Below are 23311 nucleotides of genomic sequence, written 5' to 3'. Positions count from 1 at the left end.
TGTAGAAATCCACATGTAGGAGTAGAATTTTAAAGTGAATCCTAGAATACACATATATAACATAAAGGTTAATCAATATAAAATTTTAAGATATTATCTTAGTACATTAACTACTTAATATGCAGATTGTATAATCCCTTACAGACCAAGTTACACAGCTGGGAGTTGGGATATAGTCTTGCTAAGTTTTTACCACATATAGATAGCACTCCTAAGAAAGGAAAATATAATTCCTAAATTTGCTAAAAATTTAGGGATTTTTAGCAAAAGTTTAATTTAGGTACAGAGAGTAAATTAAACTGAATCAATTAAAAATACATATGGCTTTGAATTATCAATGGTACCTTTGTTCTAAAAAGGAAAAGTGGGATATTTGTTAATTATGATACAAAACATGTAGATAAATTCATCATTTTCTATGCAGTATTCTGCTAAATGAGGCAGTTTTCAATTATGTGTTTCATTTTATCATATAAACTGATTATTGAAAGGTGTTTATTTAATATAAATAATGAATATGGAAAAAAGCAACAATAAATTTTATATTTTTATTTAAACCTTAGACCACCTCAAAACCAGTTTACTAATTACCTTTTATTTATATGAGGCTGACTGATAGTATTTTATTGGTTTTAATTATTAATTTGATCATTTAATATGAAATCTAGCATTGTGGAGAACAAAATATATTTATATAGCACTTTCTTTGGATAATAAAATCAGCTTTCAAATTAAAAATAACAAACTTGTGCTATTTGAACTATTATATGCTGGGCTGTATATTCAAACCATTCATGTAGATACTTGTTTGCTGCCATGACAACATTCCTGATGGGTATCTAATACCAAATGATCAGTCTGAACAGATTTACACAGAAGTAGACTTATTTGGACTAAGCAGCTTACATTTATGCATTAAGGAATATTTATACATATATCAACAATGATTAGAGAAAAAAGGCTCTGAATTTGAAAGAAGATTATACAAGCAGATTCATGGGATAGAAGAGAGGAAAGGTAAGGGGAAAATGATGCATTCATATCATAATCTTAAAACCTGAAATAAAGTAGAGAAGAAAACCAATGAAACTTAATGTAGGGTTTATTTGGATTGTGGTTTAAAGAGATAGAGTTCATCATGAAGGAGAATTTGTGCTGTTGGCAACATGCGATGTGTACTTAACTCATGTTCATTTCTTTTTCAGTCTGGTTTACTACTATATGAGGTCCAATGCTCTGTTTCATGGATGGTCATCAACTTGATGGTCAAGACCAACCATCATAACAATGTTTTAATTCATCTATAAATTTATATAAATTCAGTATAACTCAAACAACGGTTCTGTGACCACAGCATTACCTTTGGAGTATGCTGAGCAAGATTTTGTATCACTCACAAACATTTGTGATATTCTTATTTTTATACATGCCTTTCCTACAGATTTGTTGTTGTTTTCTTTTTCTACAAGCATTCCAGAAACAAAATCCCTGAGTAGATTTTCAGTGGTTGGCAAATCTGAGAAAAGTGAGATCAATGGGTCTGAAGTCTGGGTTGGTAGAGGAATTCAATTCAATTCCAATTCAACCAATAGGCTAATATTGGGCAGACAGAACAGTGCCATATCACAAAACTGATCCAAATTTAACTCCGATAGTTTATTCTTAAAATCATACATAAAAGAACATGAGTAAAGAGATGGGAAGTGAGAACATGTTTGACAGTGAAGCACATCCCGCATTTCAAACGGTAAATGTACATGTGCTGATTCTATTGTTACTAATTTAGACTGTGTCTTCAGTATTCTTCAGTAAATAGTTTACAAATCACCTTTGATAATCATAATACGTTTTATCCTCACCTCAGTTCTTTTCCTTTAGTACCTTTTATCCCACCTAACTATAAGAGCAGCCTTAGCATGGCATACATACAATACTTTGAATGACTTGCAAGTGCAGAAGATAACTTGAAAACATAGATATACATGATGCTTGTTCTACCCTGGTCAGATCGACTCCCTTGCCCTATTAACACATGTGTGCTTCATAATTCACTTTGGTTTACTTTGCATCCTTCAGAAAAAAATCAAGCCTGTTCTCTTTTTTTTATAAATATCAAAACACATGCAAAAAAGCACTTAGAGATTTTTTTCAGCCCATTTGCATCATTAACTGTTTAGTGTAGGTTCAGAGACTTGCCCATTAACAGAAAAGGTTATTCTGATACATCTTTATTGACAGCTGATCACTAGCTTCCACTTCACCCTGTCAGCCATTATCTTGAAGTACTAGCTCTTGTTTTTTTCCTACATACTAATACCAACATACTACATGCATTTATTCATATAACCTTTTACCAAAGTATTTTACAAAGAGAAAATGTATATTTAAGAACCATCCGTACTCCCCTGTATTAAATATAGAGCTATATCAATTAAATATCATGTATGAAAATATGAGAAATGAAATATTTCTATATTGACTCTGTTACCAATGGTATTATACTATCCAGCATTGAATACAGCTTCATTTTCCAGAAATTTTGTGATAATTCTTATAATATTGATGAAATAGAATCCAAACACATTTGCCTTTTCTTCTCTTTGGATATGTCACACCTTATAATATATAATTATTTTGATATTACTTTATGATTATTGATATTCTTCATAGTTAAAATGTTAATTCATGCTTACTATATATATACAGTGATTACAGTTCTTATTGCTGAAATCATGACCTGTGTTATTACAAAAATATGTAAAAATTGAGCATTACATAAACATGACTTAGTGGGCTACTTTTTGACATTTTTCTTGTTGACTGTGTACTATAAAGGTTAATTGTCAAAAATTTGCTCAGTATTTTTTCAAAATCTAAGTAACAACCTTACTAAGCAAATATTAACAAAACATCATTTGTGTATTTTTCATATGTGGTTTTTCAAAAATAAAAAGATACTGAAAACTAAAATTATTATTAGTTATTCCAGAAAAAAAAAAAAAAAAAAAAAACAAAAAACCCCAGAAAGAACAAAAAAACAGAAGCTAAAACAAACAAACAAACAAACAAAACAAAGAAAACAAAAACAACACAGTTTTGTTACTAATTTCTTCAAGGTTGTTTGTATAATGTGAAATAAAGGAGCTTATTACACAATGAAGTTAGTAGCTAAGAGTGTAAACAACTAATAAGGCAGAGTGTCATTAATATGGCGTGTTGTGACTGGAATAATCTTAGCTGTTAAGAACACTTGCTATTTTTTCTGATGACGTGAATTCTGTTCCCAGTCATAACGTAATGCCTCACAACCATTTGTAATTACAGTTTCAGGGTTCTGCATGTGAGATAAACAAATACCTACATACATACATACATACCACATATATATATATATATATATATATATATATATACAATTTGTATAGGTGTATACTTGTATATCATAGGAATACAAACATACACATATGTATACATACATATATATTCTCAGACCTACCCACATTCAAACAAGTTTTTAAAAGAATACAGTGTGTAATATTTAAAGAATTTAAGTAAAATACTGTAATGTAGAATTGGAAAAAGCAGAGCAAGGGAATATGAATACAATAGGATTCAATTTGCAGATGGAATACTTAAAAATATTAGCAAAATCTTTTTTTTGAACAACTTTATCTTAAAAAAAGATAAATGTACAAATTTTAAGCATTTTTGCATAAAAGAATACGAATACATTTTGTCAGTGATTGGCTTTTTTTGTCAAAGGTTTGATAGTGTGCATTAAGGTCTTACTAGTTACAATGAGCATAAAGTACATGTAAAACAGGATGTAACCTGGAAATAGTCAAAGTTTTCTTGTTGTGTAAGGATTGAGCATAATGTATTTTTCTTTTCTTTTTTTTTCTTGAACTTCACACAGTCTGTGAGTTGTTTCTGGGGTGTTCAGAGCTTTCTGGGGTTAGTATCTCATTATCAGTGACTGCATCTTATGTCTGTTCTTTTGTGACTGGGTTATCTCTCAGCTATCAGAAACAATGACTTAATGAAATTCTTAAGAAAATGGATGCAAAATCTTGTAAGAAGTCAGAGTTACTTAATTAGCTATGTGCAGGAAGAAAGCATGCAACAGATCATACAGCATATAAAATTTCCTTTGTATCTTGGGGGTTGTCTGGGCAGGAATGAAGTCATTGAAGTCGATAAAGGGAGAAGGAGGTGAGATCAGAGAGGCAATGAGGGAGAAGAACTGAAGGCTCCCAACATGGCACATAAAGATCTGAGATTTGTGAATACCCCACCCACTGCCCAGGCTTGTTTCCAACATCTGACTCTCAATTTAGTTAAATTTTACTTCCATGAACATGAATTAAACAGGACTACATAGCACATGTAATCAACTGTTGCTTGATAATATGAATTTTCAATATTTTAATCACAGACAAGCAGAACCAAATCCAGCTCCATGTGATATTCTTTTTATTCATCAGCAGACTCGACATTTTTGCTTAACATATCTGTAAATATAAAAAGGGTAGTACATCTTCACTATAGAAGATTAATTATAGAAGAGCATTTCATGAATATTTCATATTAATCTTAATTTAATTTCAAAATGATTAAAATAAAACAAGTTTCAAATTCAAATTCTAGGACTTTGGTTAAGTACAATAATCTAGTATACACTCCCCAACATGTCTCTTTTTGTTGTTGCTTTTTAGTACAGCAGCATCTATGATAGATTCAAGTAAATGCATCTCTGTTTAATCAGCTACAATATGTAGTTTATTAAGTAATGTTTGCGACTAAAAGCATGATATAAAAGAGGAAGAGATTCTGATGCTGGTTTTTGTTCTCATTGCTTTTCTGTGTTGAGCCATGCGTAGTTCCCACATTCTTGGGATGCATGCTCCCTAGCCATAAGAGGACAAGGTCAGCTTTGCCACATATCTCCCCTGGTTTTTCTAATTCTATTCTGGTTGTGAAAGACTTCAGATCCTATAAGCTGTCATGTGAAACTAAAAGAATCACACATGTGTGTATTATGTATGTATATTTGAATATATGCACGTATGTATGTATGTAAGTATATATGTGGAAAAGGCAATGAGGCCTCAATCTTACACTAATAACAGCTAAGGAATGCTGCAAGCAGAATAAATAGTCTTCCCAAGAAAGAGCACAGCAAGTGGTCATCCACTACCAAATGGTCAGCCCTGAAAAAATACATATAAATTACATCCTCCACACTAAGTAGGCTGTATTTTTGCATTTATAAGTTATATTTATATGCATATGTGTATTTACATATACATATGCATTTATAGTTGTATGTAATATATTTGCATATATTTATATGTAAATATATACAACATTAATTGTTATTTACAAAATGAATGAAATTAATTATTAAAACTATTAATGAAATTATAATTAACAATTAATGAAATAAAGGATGCCATGAATTTAAAAAATCCCAAGTAGGGGCATAAAGGAGTTTGGGGAGGGAATAAATGAAAGGGGGAAATGAGGTAATTGAATCTCAAAACATAAAATAATTAATTTAATGAGAAAAATTGAAAAAGAAAGGAATTGCCTGTTGCAAAACTTTCCAATTTTTTTTTTCCAACAAGAGCTATAAAGAGAATGAGAATAACCCCATGTCTTTCCAAGCATTTCAATGGCATTTGTAAATTCATCTTTGCTTCTTAAATTTTAAAATAGGGAAAAATGCCAAAGAAATGTAAGTGGCTGCTAGTTGTTGGAAAGAGGAAATGTAGAATAGTCCTATTATTTTCTGCGACTTCCTCTCACCCTACCTAGGCAAAAAATCATGACCAAATGCAACAATTGCCTATTTGGTGTGTAATATACTTTTAAGGTTTAAATTCCATTTTTTGTGACTTTAGTAAATATTAATCCCTTAAGGTTGACATTTTGACCTTGATGAGCAAACACTTTGATGTGTGAAGTTGATCTTTCCTTTCTACACAATAGAATAACCAAAGGAAAATAAAAACAAATGCTGGACAATGTACTCTGTTCGACTTAGTCGGTGCTTCCTGTCTTCCTAAGCAAAACTGCCTACACAAAGATGTAAAACATGGCCCCTGGTCTAGAGAACTAGCAGTCAAACCAAGATCTATCTGTTAGGGGTTGTAAGGAATGAATATTTTATCGAATATCTTTGCTTTGTCACATAATCTATGAACATTCTCTGACCAGCCTTACAGCAATTCGTGTTTTTAACCTCACCATTGCCAGAGGTGACTGGAAGGAGCTGAAAATAAGCTTTCTGTGTATTCATGAGATTCTGGGGATTAGTAACTGGAAATAAAAAGACTGGAGAGCAGGTTTTCATCCGTAGGCTGAGCTCTCTTGAAGATGTGCCCCGTGCTGAGCAGAATACAAAAACAGCTAAAAGACAAGCTTGGGTGTGGCAGGTTCACAGGGTGTTTTGTAGGGATCTCATTTCTCTAAACCTTTCCCTTTCAGCCCACACTGTCTAAGGGTATTGTGGGATATGATTAAAAGAAGCAAAGAACATCAAGCATTTGGGGTATGGGAGAAATTAGGGGTAAAATTGCAGTAAAATAAAAAAAGCATCCATTTGTTTTTCATGATCACAGTACTCATTCAAATTGTAATAGAAGCAAGAAAATGACAGTCTGAAGCTTGGCTAAGATATAATCAACATTTGCTCTAAACCTCTAAAAAGATAATATATTCAATAAATTTTAAGGAACATGTAATATGGAAATATAGTGCCTCGAATAAGCAACAAAAAAGAAGTTGTTTTGGAGAGAAAAATATATTCTTTTTTACTGGATATTTTATTTATTCATATTTTACATATTATATCCCTCTTCCCAGTTTCCCCTCTGGAAACCCCCATTCTATGCCCTCTCCTCTTGCTTCTAGTCTTTTCTCAGGCATCAGAGCCTCTGAAAGCTAAATTGAACTTTAAGTCAAAAGAATAATATTTTTTACCCTCAGCGAAGAAAAATATTACTCTGTTGCATTAAAATGCAATTTAGCTTTAGAGACTCTGATGCCTGAGAAAAGACAGCCTTTGCCACAGCATCTCTTCCTTAAAGGGATGCCAGGAGCCTTTCTCAGATTCCAAAGCAGCATAGATAATTTTCAGGTTCTGACAAAGGCCAAAAACATCAGTAGAAAGAAAAAGATCTTTTCTTTACCAACTTATAACAGCGATTTGATTCTAATAGTCCTGAAACAATTTTTATAACCATATTTAGAATATTTTCATAATATTATTACGAAATAAAATAATTAAAGATTATCTCTGAAATTTATTTTGTTCGCCAGTTATTTGAATCAGTGTTTCAATATAAGAATACTTGAAAACATAGCTTAATTTTTTTTGCCTGGTAGGCAGTTTAGATATATTGTTATAATTATGAAAAAATTTAACCTATCTACTTTTGAGAGATACCATCTTTTAAATTTGGAATAAATGTGAAAGTTCAAAAGTCCTAGATTACCATAGAGAAATATTTGAGAAAAAAATGTGTAGATCTACATATATTATTTGTGTTGATTATATGGTTTCAGCAATGACCAATATACTTTTCACAACATTTTAGGATTAAAAATGTGAACATTCTCTTGGGATTAGTTTTCATTGTTTTAGGTATTCTTTTATGGTTTGAAAGTAACCATATGGGACCCAAGGAAAACCTTAGGGAACAGGAAGATACTCAGTTAAACCTGAGAATGTGAGCCTCATCAACAGTCCCACATGGTAGGAATATAAAAGTCACTCTAGAAATTGTTCTTTAAACACATATACACAAACACTTATACATACATATATATGCAAAACACACAAGCATGCAAATAAATATGATATATACACAAATAAGTATATTTCAAAGTTACACTAACATTATGAGCTACAAATAATGCATTTATCATGTTGCAGAGATTCATTACTTATCACACTAGAAAGAGTTCAGTTATAGCATCCCTGTGATGTATAAAACACAAGTTTATTTTATGATATGTATTGTTCATGATACAACAAAGACAATAACAAATTTTATCTTGATGTTACATAGGAATCGTTATTGACAAGTTCTGGTAACTCTGTTTTTTGGGAAACATACATTTTAAAAGACTCTTGTATGATGTTAAATTACATTAACTAATTTAATATTAATGTATATGGAAATATATGGAAAATGAAATTTAAATCCACTACTTCTCTACTATATCATAAACTGATATTGAAAGAAACATTTTATAAATCTATGGAGGCTCACACTTTCACTCATACTATAGAACAAAATTAAAGTATATCTTTTATTTGGCACTAAATACATTGTTATCCCATTTGTTGATTTTAATCTTAGAGCATAAGCCATTCTTCTGTTCGGGAAACTTTCCCCAGTGCCCATGTGTCCAAGGTTCTTTCTTATTTTTTCTTCTATTAGTTTGAGTGTACCTGGATATGTAGAGGTCCTTGATCCACTTAGACTTGAGCTACTCAGCTATTTAAAACAATGACTTCATGAAATGATTAGAAAAATGAATCTAGAAAATATCATCCTGATTGAGATAACCCAATCACAAAACACACACACACACACACACACACACACAGTATGCACTCACTGATAAGTGGATATTAGCCCCAAAGCTGGGAACACCCAAGATACAATTTACAGATAACATGAAGCTCAAGAAGAAGGATGACCAAAATGTGGAGGCTTCAGTCCTTCTTAGAAGAGGGAACAAAAATATTGCCATGAGGAAATGTGAAGACAAAGTTTGGAGCAGAAACTAAAGGAAAGGCCATCCAGAAACTACCACACCTGGGGATCCAGCCCATATTCAGCCACCAAATTCAGAAAACATTGCTGATGCCAAGAAGTATATGCTTACAGGAGCCTCATATAGCGGTCTCCTGAGACGTCTTGCCAGATCAAGGCAAATACAGAGGCAGATCCCCACAGCCAAATTTGACCTGAGAACTGGGTCCCTAATTGAAAAGTTAGAGAAAGAACTGAAGGAGCTGAAGGGGCTTGCAACCCCATAAGAACAACAACACCAACCAACCAGAGCTCCCAGGAGCTAAACCACTGTCCAAATTGTACACATGAACAGACCCATGGCTCTACCTGAACATGTAGCAGATGATGGCCTTGTTGAGCCTCCCTTAGCCACAACTGCATGCAGAGATAGATGCCCTGTTAAGTTCATGAAATTCATCAAATGATGAGACAGCAATTGATTGGTATTTCTAGATAAGTCTAAGAGAATTTGTTAGGCAGTGGATGTTGCAATCAATAAGCAGATATACAAACATGAATGAACAAATGAATGAATGGTCAGTGTTTTCAGCAAATCTATGAATACTATGCGGTTTCATAAAATTTAGTCAAGCCATTAAATTTAGTCAGTGTATATCAAGAATGAATCTATTGCTGGAATAGGTGAGAATTTTGACTGAATCTCCAGACACCATGTAAGAAAGCAATCTTGAGTCTACAAAAAACCTTACATGTGTTTTGAAATCAGACCAGACTTAATATGCGCCAAATATTTTCCTCCCAAAACTTGTTTTGTTATTTTTCCATATTTGAAATGTCTCCTCCTGACTGTTTCTTTACACTGTGGGATTATTTATCACAGCTTGAAGTATATGCTTCTAATCATTAATGAAGCAATTAACTCTTTGCCTTGAGCAGTCAAGCTAATTAATCAAAACATTCTTTTTGCTAAGTCATGTTGACCAGTACAGAATGTTCTGTAATTTGCAATGTAATTCTAACAAACTATCGCATCTTAAATAGTAATAAGTTTCACAAAATAAAAGGAAGTACTTGATGCAAGGACCCACAGTAAATAGCCTATCACATACATTTTCAGTACCTACTCTCAATAATCATTCGGCTGTCACATGCTTCATATGGAGCTGGGAGATGCTGTCAATCAATGTAGTGGTAGTCTTGACCATGTTTCTGAGACAGAGAGGGTATTCACAGAAAATTCAGTGGTATGATTAGTAGGAGGATAATAATGTTCATAATTTATCATAATGATACTTGCTTAATCCCTCTGTTTACCATAGTTTACACATAGGTCTTAAAACATCATGATTATGTACATCAAAATCTGCTAAAGGACACTGAAAGCATTCAGTTCCCAATAATGGGAATTTGGGGTCTTTAATTAGAACATAATTTCTGTTGAGTTTGTTAATTAACTGTAAAAGTAAGAGGACAAAAGAATGCCTCCAAAGTTGGAAGATCCTTTTTCTTGTTTTCTTTTAAAACAAAGTGGTTTAAGTACAGTTTTGTAGCAATGACAATAGTACTTATGGTCATGGCCTGTCTATTATTGGAATACACTATTTTGGCAATGTCATGTAAACACATGATATTATGAGATATCCTTCAGAGAAGACTAGAACTCAGGTACAAACAAAGAGATAGTCTTTATTAGGCAGCCAGTAACTACTTCTGTGGTATGGGACTCCAGTGTAGCCCTGAGGTTTTTTTTCAGGGTGGGTGTTTAAGCCCACCGGAAACACACATTCTGAGTTGACACACTTTGTTTAGCAAGAACAGCTAGCTAAAGCCAGAACTAAAGAAACCAAAATGCAAAGTCAGAATATTCTGAGACTTTCCCAGAACTATGAACTAGGTGAATTAAAATTTTGTTTTTGTTTTTGGTAGGTATTACTGCTTATCAGCTAAAGTTAAAATATTCATAAGCCTTTACTTCCTTCATTTCATTTTAAACTGTCACCTCGGTTTCTAATTTAGGGTTCCGAGGTCTAAATTGTATTTTCGTTGTGATGTCAGTTGTGCTAAGGTTATGATTGTGATACATGGCTGACCACAGATTTTATAACAAGCTGACTTCTGTTCGTGAGTTAAAACAAGAAATATTTAAAATAATGGTAATAAAGACAATATTTTTGAATTTTTAAATTATTTGAGTTATAATCTAGTATACTGTTTATAATGTATTCTGGATTATACTGTTCTTAATTACAGTCATTAAAACATTCATACAATCCATCAATAATATTTTTGATAAGCATTGGTTAGTATAAATATTTTTCATACATTGAATTTTGAACTATCATTGTTCATATTTCAATCATCATGCACTCTACAAGAGCTGTATATCTAAATATTTGGATACTTTTATATTTTAAGACTAATGTCAGTGATTCTAATTTACTAAGTAATACTGTGATCACAAGACATGCTAAAGAAGACATATTTTAATATGAGTTTTTGAAAGTTTCTGAAACAGAATTAAATGTATACATTTAGTTCATTAATGTGTAGGAACAAGTAGCATCCAAATAATAATTTTGATCAATTCTACATAAAAAGTGTATAGAACTAATAATCACACAAGGAAACTTTCACTTATGATATAAATAGTGATTTAGTGCCTCTGATATTAAGCCAGGTATACAACAGGGGAGAGCATATGGAACAAGCTTAGCCTTGTGAATTCCTGTCATGGCTCTCTCAGTCCCACCAGGGGATCTGCTTCCTTCTATACTATGAGAGGAGGAAATCAGCTGGGCTCAACTCTGTTAAAATGCTAAATTAGAAACCGAGGTGACAGTTTAAAATGAAATGAAGGAAGTAAAGGCTTATGAATATTTTAACTTTAGCTGATAATCTCTCACCCTCCCACTTCTGAGTGTGATACTAAGTCTATTATCAATTACTGAGATTTATCTAATACCCATATTGATTTCTGGGGTTTTCTCTTTGAAATCTGAAGAATCCTTGGAGCAACATCATTCAGCATCAGGCCTTGGGGGCTTCTAGGTCTTAGCATGATGCCCTGCAGCATTCGTGAGTGGACATTAGACCACTGGGCATCAAAAGACAACTTGGTGAACCCTGGCTGGCTAAAGGCTTATCCTTTCAACTTCTAGAAAACCATTTAACATTAACTACTCTACAAAAGTACAACCTCCGATTTACACTAATTATTGACACATCTCACACTAGGTAATGAAAGTTGTTTCTTTCTTGAGTCTCCTCTATTGGTTTTTCTCCAATTTCCATCTTTGTCTTAGGGTTCTACCTGTGTATAGGTATCTTCTTTGCCATTTAGTCTTCTACTAAAGAGAATTGTGTTATGATGTTTTATTTAATATACCTTCACATCTTTTAGATATTTTGTAGATGTCACCTCATTTACTCATTCCTTGACCTTATCAATATCTGACATCAATAATCTGATATTCCTGATCCGTCTTCTTTTCTCAAAATTTCTTCACACTTCACAAATAAACACTCAGAAATACTACTTTAACAATGTGTTCATTATCTATCTTCTATTTCTTTAATATTGATTTTGTTAATTTCTACATCTCTAGCAACTGGTATCATCCCTGGCATCTCTATGAGGATCAAATAACCTTTTTTTTTCAAAAGTTTATTTATTTATTTAATTAAACAACAACTTTATTTTTAAAAACAAGAGATAAATGTACAGATTTTAAAAGCATTTTTACATAAAACTATATGAGTATATTTTTGTCAGTACTTGATCTTTTTTTACTAGTTACAATGAGCATAAATCAAAAGTAGCATGTAAATAGTCAAAGTATTCTTAGTGAACTAATAAAAACAGAAATGTCCAAAAATTTATGGTAAGGTAAAAATTTTAGCTACACATTAAAAATTTACATGACTACTTTTAAAAAAATAATAAATAAGTTAAAAATAATTAAAATATTAAAAATTAAGTAAAATATAAGAAAATATTGACATGGCTGATAAAAAGGTAGCATAAATTGAACGTACATGTGATATAAAAACATGTTCTAGAATTCCAAACAAAAAAGGCCCATTTAGAAACAGAAGCCAACATTAACTTAATAATAAATCATTGTCTCTCCTTTAGAAATACAAAATGTTACTATTTTTCTATACATTTCATTGACTTTACTTAACAGAGTAGTATAAAAACTATAAATTAGAATGTATAGGGTTGAAGAGACAGGGTAGCCCGTAGAATATTCATACATGTCATGATTATCAACACCACAACAAAACATGCCAAAAGTGTTCTCAGGACCTAGAAAATAATTTATAATTCATAGTTCTATAATAAATTTGAAATTTTTAACCAAAATGTACTGGGTTAATATATGGAATCTCTAAAATGCAGGGGACAAAGTCAGTGGACAGTAAATGGTAATAGCACACGTGAGAAAAATGACCGTGTGGGTGCAATTCTCTACTGTAAATCCAGATGGGTGTGCAAAAGATAATTGGTGGAATGTGAGTGTTATAGATAATTGGTGGATGTGAGTGTGTATGATAAGACTGAGATGGGGTGGGAGGTGTAATTGACACAGAGAGAGAGCTGGAGAGGGCGGGGAGGAGAGAGGAGGAGAGAGGAGAGGGAGAGAAGAAGAAAGGAGAGGGAGAAGAGAGGGAAAAGAAAGGAGAGGAGAAGAGGGAGAGAACAGGGAGAGGAGAGAGGGAAGGAGAAGGGAGAGAGAGAAGGGAGGAGAGAAGAGGCAAGGGAAAGAATATGTAATGGAGGCAAATAGATAGCATGTAAACCAAACTCTCTCCATCTACCTGATAATGGGTAATGTAGGGATATTTTAATACATCTCCTTAGTGAAGGATACTAAAATTTTCCAATGTAGAAAAGAAAAAAAAACATTATGCTTAATCCTTACACACCAAGAAAACTTTGACTAATTCCAGGTTACATCTTGTTTTACATGTACATTATACTCATTATAACTAGTAAGATCTTAATGCACACTATCAAACCTTTAAAAAAACCAAGCACTGACAAAAATGTATTTGTATACTTTTATGCAAAATGCTTAAAATCTGTACATTTATCTTTGTTTTTTAAAATAAAGTTGTTCAATTAAAAAAACTTTAGTGTGATTATTTTTACTTTGTTAGTTTCTCTTTTCTGTTGTCTAGCTTCCTCCTATTTATTTTTCTTTCTTGTTCCTTTATTTCTTGTTTTGTACCATGGTACAGAGTGAGAAATAATTGTAGTCAAATACAGAGCTTGTCAATATTTAAGTAGAAGTAAACTGCATTGTAAACTAAATTGTATACTGCATCAAAAGATAAATATACATCTTTTAACTTCTGATCCCTTTGCAAATTTTACATTGGAAGAAGCTACTTTATATCCTCACTAAATAGTGGGTAAAATGCTAATGTTTTTGAGGGTGTGTTGAAAACAAATCTTCCTGAATCTTTTCATGTTTATCTTCATCTTACAACAGACAATATTGCATTATTTTATTTGAGATTTTATACCCAGAAACCAGATATAATAAATGCTTTTGTATGCACACATGGATATAGCATGCCAGTTCTCTACCCATATTTGAACCTTAGCTTTATTTGAGAATTTAAAGGTCCTATTCTCATAATATGTAGTGTTGAAAATATACAAAGTGATCATTACTGTTTTAAAGAGATTTCTCTCAAGAAATCTATTCCCTCCAGTGCCAGAACCCCACTTACTCTACTTGATTAATATTCATTTAATAGAGTGTTTTTGCACTTTAAGTTCAGTAAAAGCATGATGATGGGGAACAGCAGAATCCTCAGCCTTCAACAGTGATTATTGGGAATGCATCCTGGCCCAGAGGCACAGTTGCCATGGTGATGCTACTGATCTGCCAAGGCTGTTTCTCACTGTGGGTGGAAAGAAGCTCCCCTGCCAGCAACTATGTGGGATTCTGGCAGCTGGAGAGAATGCTGCAATGATGTGAAGCTCCTCCATATGGGAGCTCAAAAAGAGTTCTTTAAATGCAGTAGGCAACTCTGCTCCAGCTCTTAGGAAGAATGGCTTTGATGAGATTGCAGTCCTTAACAAGCTCAATATGTCCCCGATGAGACACTTACGGATTTAAATTGGAACAAAAGTTCTGCAGAGGGTTAACACTTAAATTTTTCTACCCTAAATTTCTCTACCATATAGAAGTTAAAACTTATAGGAACTTGTGTTTGTCAGCAAAGGTAACATAATTCTGAGTAATTTATCTATGTTTCAAATTGGAATAAGGATATAAGAGTCTTTTGGACACTAAACTGTGTTTGAAATGTGTATTAACTCAGAGTCATCAACTTTGGTTTCCTCTAGTGTTAGAATTTGTCTTACATGTCTCTAAATTTGGAAGCAACTAGCAAGTTAAATTTGCAATGACGTTCTGGTTTATGAGCACGTTTCTTCCTGGGGAGATGAAACATGGCTTAGAAGCTAATATTGCCCACATACAGCACAGTGTGATAAACAGGAACTGAATACAAACTATCTTGACATTGGAAATAAAATGAACCAGAAGTCCTCAGTGACCATTTTGGTGGTGATTTTTTATGTTTTTATTTATCTGTTCCTGACATACTCTGACTTCCCATTCTATTCTCCTGTGAAAATCTGTGCTCTAGGATTAAGCAAAGGGGCTCACACTCAATATTTATGATCCTGTTAAGCATCAGCATTTGGTTTTGACATTATAAAGGCTCTGTTGTAGAATCCTTCCCTAACTGTCAAATGCTTTGAGAATAGGAACAAAAAGGAACCACAAAACTAGGACTGAAATTCACTGCTGCCATTTGGTAAACTTGATAAACTAGGAGGTCTTTCCTCTTGTTAGTACTAATTTTACTTGTTTTCCCTTTTAACTTTTAGTAAGTACTCAGATGGAAATTATGGGATATTGAAAAAAAATAGTCTAGTTTTTTTCCTGCCACCCTGTTAATCTCAACCCAAAACTGGGCTCAATGACATTCAGATACTACACACACTGGTCTCTGCCATCTGTTCCTGATTTTTTCCTACTCTATGAAGTTTCAAGCTGTTCTAACCTTTTCTACTTCCCTATACACCCTCCCCTCTCTCTCCCTCCTTCCCTCCCTCCCCTTCTGTGTGTGTACGTATGTGTAGGATACATGTTGAGGAAATAATTTTTATCTTTATAGGGAAGACCAACGAAACTGGAGAGGTAGCTGTTCTCCTGTTTAAACTTCTTTTAAAGGAAATCTTAAGGGTTATGATTCTCTAAGCCTGTTTAATGAGCTATATCAAAATAACACACTAGCTCATTCTCCAAACATAGAGTCACTTCATACAGGAACTTTTAAAGCTCCTGTTTTATATGTTATTGCATAATAAACATAAAGATTAAGATTCATGAAGATAAAGAATCTATAACCAAAAAGTACTACAATGTGAAAAACTTCTCATAAATGTGTAATTATTTTAATCCCTCATACAGTGATGCTAGTGGAAGGTCTAAGAACTAACATCATATGACAGGACATAATTTGAATGTAGACCTACTAAAAATATAATGACTAATAATAGCAGCTTACTTTGTTATACAAGTATTATTATATATATTGTCTCAATAAATAATCACAAAACAGCATAAAGTCTTTCTCTTATTTTCTCCATTAATTATAAAAGTAAAAATTGAAGCTATTAAAAAAATTTCAGTGATAGGATCAATATTATGCTCTCCTTGTTCTCTGTTTTCAAATGTGTCCGGGTATTTTTCATTTATTTTTAACTAAAATCTATAAATAAATTTTTCATTGAGTCAATGTGTAAGGAACACACACATATGAACTCAGAACTCATCTTTAATTCCTTTAATATTAGTATCATAATATGTATTCTAATACTGCCTGATTTTTTTCTTCTCTACTTTTGGATTCTGTAGGTCAAAACTCAGCTGAATTTACAGGGTACTGTAGGTTTTAAATAATGATCTGAAAATTGCATAAATAATTCAAATAAGAACATACTGGTTAAATAAAAAAACATGAAATACAAGAGCAGTGGATTCAAAGCAGAGTTATATGCATGCTTGTGTGGTGGTTTGTAATGAATATGGTTAGAAAAGAGGGGCTTTGGCGGGACTAGGATAGAAGATGTAAGCATGAGCCTTGGAAGCATCCACCTGGTGGTGGAGCATGGAATGTATCAATGGACACCATCCTCATTCTTTACAGGGCCCTCTAGAAATTGATTCAGTGTGGAGGCTTTGGACCATCCATCAATACTAACACCATTTCCTATAGTTTTAGAGTCATAGAAACATGTTACCCAGATGAATAAATAACATGAATTTTCCTTTTTTTTTTTTTTCCTTTTGGTTGCTCTTCTACAGGGTGTTTTGAGTGCTGCATTAAATGCCTGGGAGGGATTCCCTATGCTTCTCTGATTGCCACCATCCTGCTGTATGCAGGCGTGGCTCTGTTCTGTGGCTGTGGCCATGAAGCCCTTTCTGGAACAGTCAACATTCTGCAGACCTACTTTGAGATGGCAAGGACTGCTGGAGACACCCTGGATGTTTTCACCATGTAAGTCATTTTTTATGTCCACCCTTTGAAACATTTATTCCATTCTTTATGTTCCTGACATTTTTTTCTAATTAAATAGAGGTCTAGGTGATGATTAGAAAAAAAAAAAAGAAACAACAACAAAACATAAAAATAACAAACCAGAACAACAACAAAAACAACAAAACACAAAAATAACAAACAAGAACAATGAGGTAAACATGATTAAGGAATGAGTAGATCTCTCAACCAACACAAAATACTTGGCATCGAATATGAGGTCAAATTAATATAGATTTTACCAAGACTTTTATATGAATCAAATTAACACAAGGCAGGAACGTTTTGGCTTATTCTTCAAATTTGAACATAAGTTCTTCTTTAATAAAAAAGTGAAAAGAGAAAGGGTAGAGGCTGTTAATCCTAGGAAAGTTATGAAATTCTAAGTGAAGTTAGACAGTTCAAAATTTAACCCAGCCCATGATTATATAATCTAATTTCCATACATCACAGAAAATGCTGTAAGTATTGCTAAAGGGTCTTGTGGTCTTCTGTAAAATAAAATAAAAATTAAATGTCTAGCAGAATTTCTGAAAATAACAATTGTGTTTTTGGATCACCTAAAATGTAAATTATTAGGGTAAAATTTATGATGATGCAAAAATAATATTTTTTGTAAGCATAACTCAAGCAGTCTGGAACTGAAAGTGTATTGTTCTGGCTTCAGCCTGTTTAATGTTATAGAGAACAAATATTTGGGATTAATTTACAGGAGGATTCTTTTCCAAATAAGTTAATTCTCATCATCTATTGGGTGAATTCCTAATCATACACAGAAATTACTTACTATTACACATCTTTAAATACAAACTATCTGCCTCCAAAACCATCCATGTTTGCTAGCCTGGATATGCTTTGTATTTATTTCACGCTGCTGTGTTCAGTATGCTAGAAATAGTTGTTTTTCCCTAAAATACTAAATTGTTTTTACTACATGCTCATATTTTCTGGAATCAGATTATTTATGCTTTCACACTGTAATGGCCATCAGGTTGTTTGTGACACCATTACTCTTGAACCACATCCTCTGGGTAAACGTAATCAACCACAATTCTGACTTATCCAAGTTCTTCGTGTCATACTAATATCTTGTTACTCCTTAGTAGAAGAAAGCTATCCTGTAACTACAATATCAAAACTATGCAATATTAAGGGCCAGGTATAGTAGCTGGCACCTTTAAACCCAACACTTTGGAGAAGGAGGCAGGCAAACCTCTGCTTCAAACCAGCTTGATTTACATAGCTTCAGAGCTGCACAGAAGACCCTGTCTTCAAAAACAGTAGACAATATTGCTAATTGTGTTTATTTTTCATTAACTATAAGAGGATTGTTTTTAACAACAATTTTAAGAAGTTGTATTGTTGAGGTAACTGATGTTATGATTCCCTGTGAATAAAGAGAACAGAGTTGCACACACTTGTCCTGCAATAGAATCACAATTCTCTACTCTGGGGGATGAAGGACATGTTCTTTCAAAAGAGGGAGTAGCAAAAATTTTAAGGAAAATTTATTTAGTTTTTATATCTACCCTAAAGATTTGCAGATTTTTAACATTGATAAATTCTAGTCACTAAAATTGAAACACAATGAAGGAAGCCTGTAGCCCTTCTACAAACAGCGAATGGGGAAAAGGGGGAATTGCTGATTCAATGGGAACAGCCAACATGTGTGTCAGTCTCTATGAGCTCAGCAACCTATGAGGCTGAGTTAAGATGGTTTCTTGTTTATATTTTTTAAAAAAGCAGTTATTCAATATATGTTCTGTTTGCTTAACCTCAATAAAACCTAGAAGCCATATATTTGAACTATCATGTCCTCAAAACTTGCATATGGGTACTTACTGGTAAATTAAAAGCTGTCTATTACATATTATAACATTATTTCACAAATTATTTTAAACTAGCTTTATCCATCTAATTAGGTAATTAAATATGTATTTCTATGATTTATTAATTGAGGTAAACATTACCAAACACCATAGAACCAAATCAGCATCTTAAATTTTGATTGCCAGAATCACCTTTGTTTATAGTTCGTACTCATATAATTCATATGGAATGTATTCAGCTATTTCAAAATCTAACTTGGTAATCAGAGCATGGGATGCACACCTTTAACAGCAACAATCAGGAGGCAGAGGCAGGCTGATCTCTGAATTCCAGCCCAGCCTAGTTTACATAGTAAGTTCCAAGACAGCCAGAGCTGTATAGTGAAACCCTGTCTTGTGGGGAGAGAGGGGAGGAGATGAAGAAGAATGAAAAGAAAATCCAACTGGGTCATTACTAGTTAGTTCAGGAGAGTTTCTTAAGATGATTTTACAAACATATTTTAATGTGATAAAACTGACATTTTCTTTTTAGTTTTATCTCAGCCTAGCCTGGACAAAATATGTTCTCACTATTCATTATTTTAAGCTACCACAGATGTCTTTGAATCCACAGCTCTATATTTAGATTGAATTCAAATTGCTTTATTTAGTTATAGCACATAAAGTTTATAAGGAGTCATAAGACTAATAAGTGACTATATATTAACAATTAATTATAAAAGTATTTAAAATACAAACATTAAAATAGCACAAATCTCTGCTCAAGCTATGAGGATACTATCTGTAGGTGTTTAGGAAAGTTAATTTAGAAGAAACTTTAGATTACATATTTTTATATTTTTACACTTGATCGATTATATGAGAAGTTAAATGTAAAACCAAAATGTATATTTGAATGAGAAGAATAGTATATTGATTGGGTGAGGCCATATTATTTCTCTTTATATTTCAATTTCTTAAATTCATTATATAGGTCTCATGGAACTTCCAAATATATTAAATTCCTTCTCTTTTTGCCCAAAAACAAAACAAAAAACATAAAACCTAAAGAAAAGCAACACGCCCCACCAAAGCAGATGAATACAGCAAAGGTCTGTACCAATCAACTCACAGTGTGATGACTGAGAACTGAGAAATGTGGAAATTGCCTTCAGCAGGGCTGCCAACAAGGATAGGAATGTCAGAGAGAATAGAAAAAAGAAAAAGAAAAATGGAGGGTGGAAAACACGAACCCTAAGGCAACTGAGACAATATTAGACTTATGGGTAATCTGACTTGCTGATAAATACGTCATTTGGAAAGAATAAGTAGAATGATCATAGCGAAAACATGTGACCAATTTTGACTCTTTTTTGCAAATTATTCTTTTACCCATGTATGAAGATGCCTACTTCAATTGCTTAAAAAAGGAGCGGGGGGAACTGTGGCTTTAATTAGATGAGAGAGCTAAAAGACAAAGATGAAAACAATTTCTAAAGGCCCACAATTTCCACTTATTTTCCCAAGGATCTGAGGAGTTATTCTCTCCTTGTCATATTCTGTCTGTCTGTCTGTCTGTCTGTCTGTCTGTCTGTCTGTCTCTGTATCTGTATCTCTCTCTCTCTCTCTCTCTCTCTCTCTCTCTCTCTCTCTCTCTCTCCCTCTCACTTTCGCTCTCCCCCCCATTATTTTTCCAATCCCCCCTCCCCTCTATTTGTCCTCTTTTTTTCTCCTTCATTTATCTCCCCATCTCCTAAATAAATACAACTATCTAAGAATAATCCATACCTCTAACACTGAAGGACAATCTTTGGAAAGCATATAACCATGAAATGCAGCCACTTCTTCTACTATGGGATTTTTACTCTTCACAGTTCTGTCTGCAGTTGGTTTCTGTTCTTCAGCCTGACATTTCAGACATGGACCACTACATCCTAACTTTCCAGATAATGATACCTCCTAAGTAGTTTGTCATTATTCAGACAATGTGTAGAATCCTTCTAAGAAAGAACAGAGTGAATTTCTATTTTAACATCTGTTTTTAGATCTTTAAACATCTCTGTCTATCATTATTAGTTTTCCCCCAGAAGGATTTTAGCCATTGATAAGTCAATTTGGTTCTTCAAGTCCATATCATGTGTTGGCTTCAAACTTGAGATACATTTAACATTTTTCTCCCATTATTCTCTGACTTCAGCAACATCTTTATATCAGCACAACCTCTTGAGTACACATACTCCGGAAATGACTTAATATCTGTGGTGTGTGGTGCAGAGGAACTCTTCCAATTTCTGACCCCTAATCTCTTACCTGAGAGAGGCTTTTGACCATGTGTTACCATGTTCTTTACTTATCTTTTGACAAAACAAGCAAAAGGAGGCTGCGCATTTTATGACTGCACAACAATTTTATAGACAATGAAATGTGAATATGTCAAAAATTAGGCATCAAAAGATGATCCAAATACTTAATTGATAAATGACTTGGCCTCTAAATAAAGGTCCTAAGGTTTAGTCACGTTAGCTTTACTTTTAAATAAAACTCTCTATAATTTATTTTGGAAGGATTTTATTTTATTTGCAAAAAGAATAAGGGTTCAGAATTTGATAGCATTTATTTACAAATAGAATACATTATATTTTAAAAATATTTCTGCAACCCCAAGGAAAGAACAAAATTATTAACTAACCAAACCCACCACAGCTCCCAGGGACTAAAACACCAACTAATGAGTCTGCATGGAGAAACCCATGGCTCCGGGTGCATATGTAGCAGAGGATAGCGTTCTCTGACATCAATGGGAGGAGAGGCCTTAGGTCAAGAGGTAATGAGATTGTTGGAAAGGGATAACATCTGAAATGTAAATACAGAGAACATCCAATAAAAATATTTCAACTCTGACATTATATTAGTGTATCAATCTCAAGTTTTCAGGTCATACATTATTTAAGAATTTAAAATGAAGTAAGCAGTAACCTGAAATACATTGTGTTTTATTCCCAACTGATTTTATAAGTTTGTAGTAGCTATATTTTTTCTAATTAATTTTTATTATACATTTTCTGCATTTACATTTCAAATGTTATCCATTCCCCCCATCACTCCCATCCTCCCTCCACACCACTTGCTTCTATAAAGGTGCTCCTTCTCCCAATGACCCTCTCCCAACTCAATGCCTTGGCATTCCCCTACACGGGGAAAATACCCCTTCACTGCATCAAAGGCCTTTAACAAAACACTCACGGAGGAAATACAGAGACAAATAGAGTAGCTACATTTTTGTTATTCATGTTTATTTTGGGGGAATTAATAAAAAAATAAAAGAGTTACTGCCATTTTAATGATTGAAGCAAGGAGACAAGATAACTCTAGGGCAAGATAAAGTAAGGCTGGGAAGCTATGGTAGTCTGTAAACTTTCTCTACTCATCCACAATGCTGATAGGTAAACCAAATACTTTCGCCTACTTCTTACAATAATGTTGCATAGCAGGCAAATTAGAGTTCATCTACATGGCTGGTTAACCTTGGAGTTCAGAGCATTCTTTATTTCATAGGTAAAACTGGTGATACAAAAATCTTATCGTTGAGTTCTAAAATAAGTCAAATAATGTGCATTTTTACTAAGCAATTTTTATGCTACTAATCCTGAAAGATGCTTAAAAACAGAAACTATGTTTCTTAAAAACAAGAAATTGATGATTTTAGGATTTCAGAGGTCAAAATTTGAAGCAGGTCTTACTAGGTTTATTGCAATGGGCTGAAATCAAGATGTTGGCAAAACTGTGTTCCATCTGGGATCTCTGGACTTGTTCCATCTTTGACAAGCCACCTGCATTCTTGGCTCCTTGTCCCTTTCCATCTTCAAGGCCAGGCATTTGGCATCCTGGAAACCTCCCTCTGAAATTTATAGTGACACTCTTACATCTTTGTTTTAAAGAGCCACACAATTACATTGAACCCAGTCATTTACTCCAGGATATGTTTCCTAATTGGTGATCATTAAATACATCTGTAAGATCCTCTTGAACAAACAAAGGAACTCTTGAGTACTTGCTGGGAGGTAGCAGATAGACACCTCTGAAGGACATTATTCTCTACACCAC

At 33.3% G+C, this 23311-nt stretch overlaps 1 protein-coding gene across 1 annotated transcript in view; it reads left to right on the top strand.

Annotated features, from left to right (window-relative positions):
* Positions 1-23311, top strand: part of GPM6A (glycoprotein M6A) — a gene marked incomplete at both ends in the record, with an annotated part of 97850 nt that overhangs the window by 60302 nt on the left and 14237 nt on the right. Inside the window, one exon of the mRNA XM_080929088.1 lies at positions 17168-17360. Coding sequence (XP_080785214.1) covers positions 17168-17360 — 193 coding nt within the window. The remainder of the gene's footprint in view (positions 1-17167; positions 17361-23311) is intronic.

Source organism: Micromys minutus (genome assembly GCF_963924665.1).
Source record: "Micromys minutus genome assembly, chromosome: 14".
In the NCBI taxonomy this organism is placed as follows: Eukaryota; Metazoa; Chordata; class Mammalia; order Rodentia; family Muridae; genus Micromys; species Micromys minutus.
This window is presented reverse-complemented; position numbering and strand designations above follow the sequence as displayed.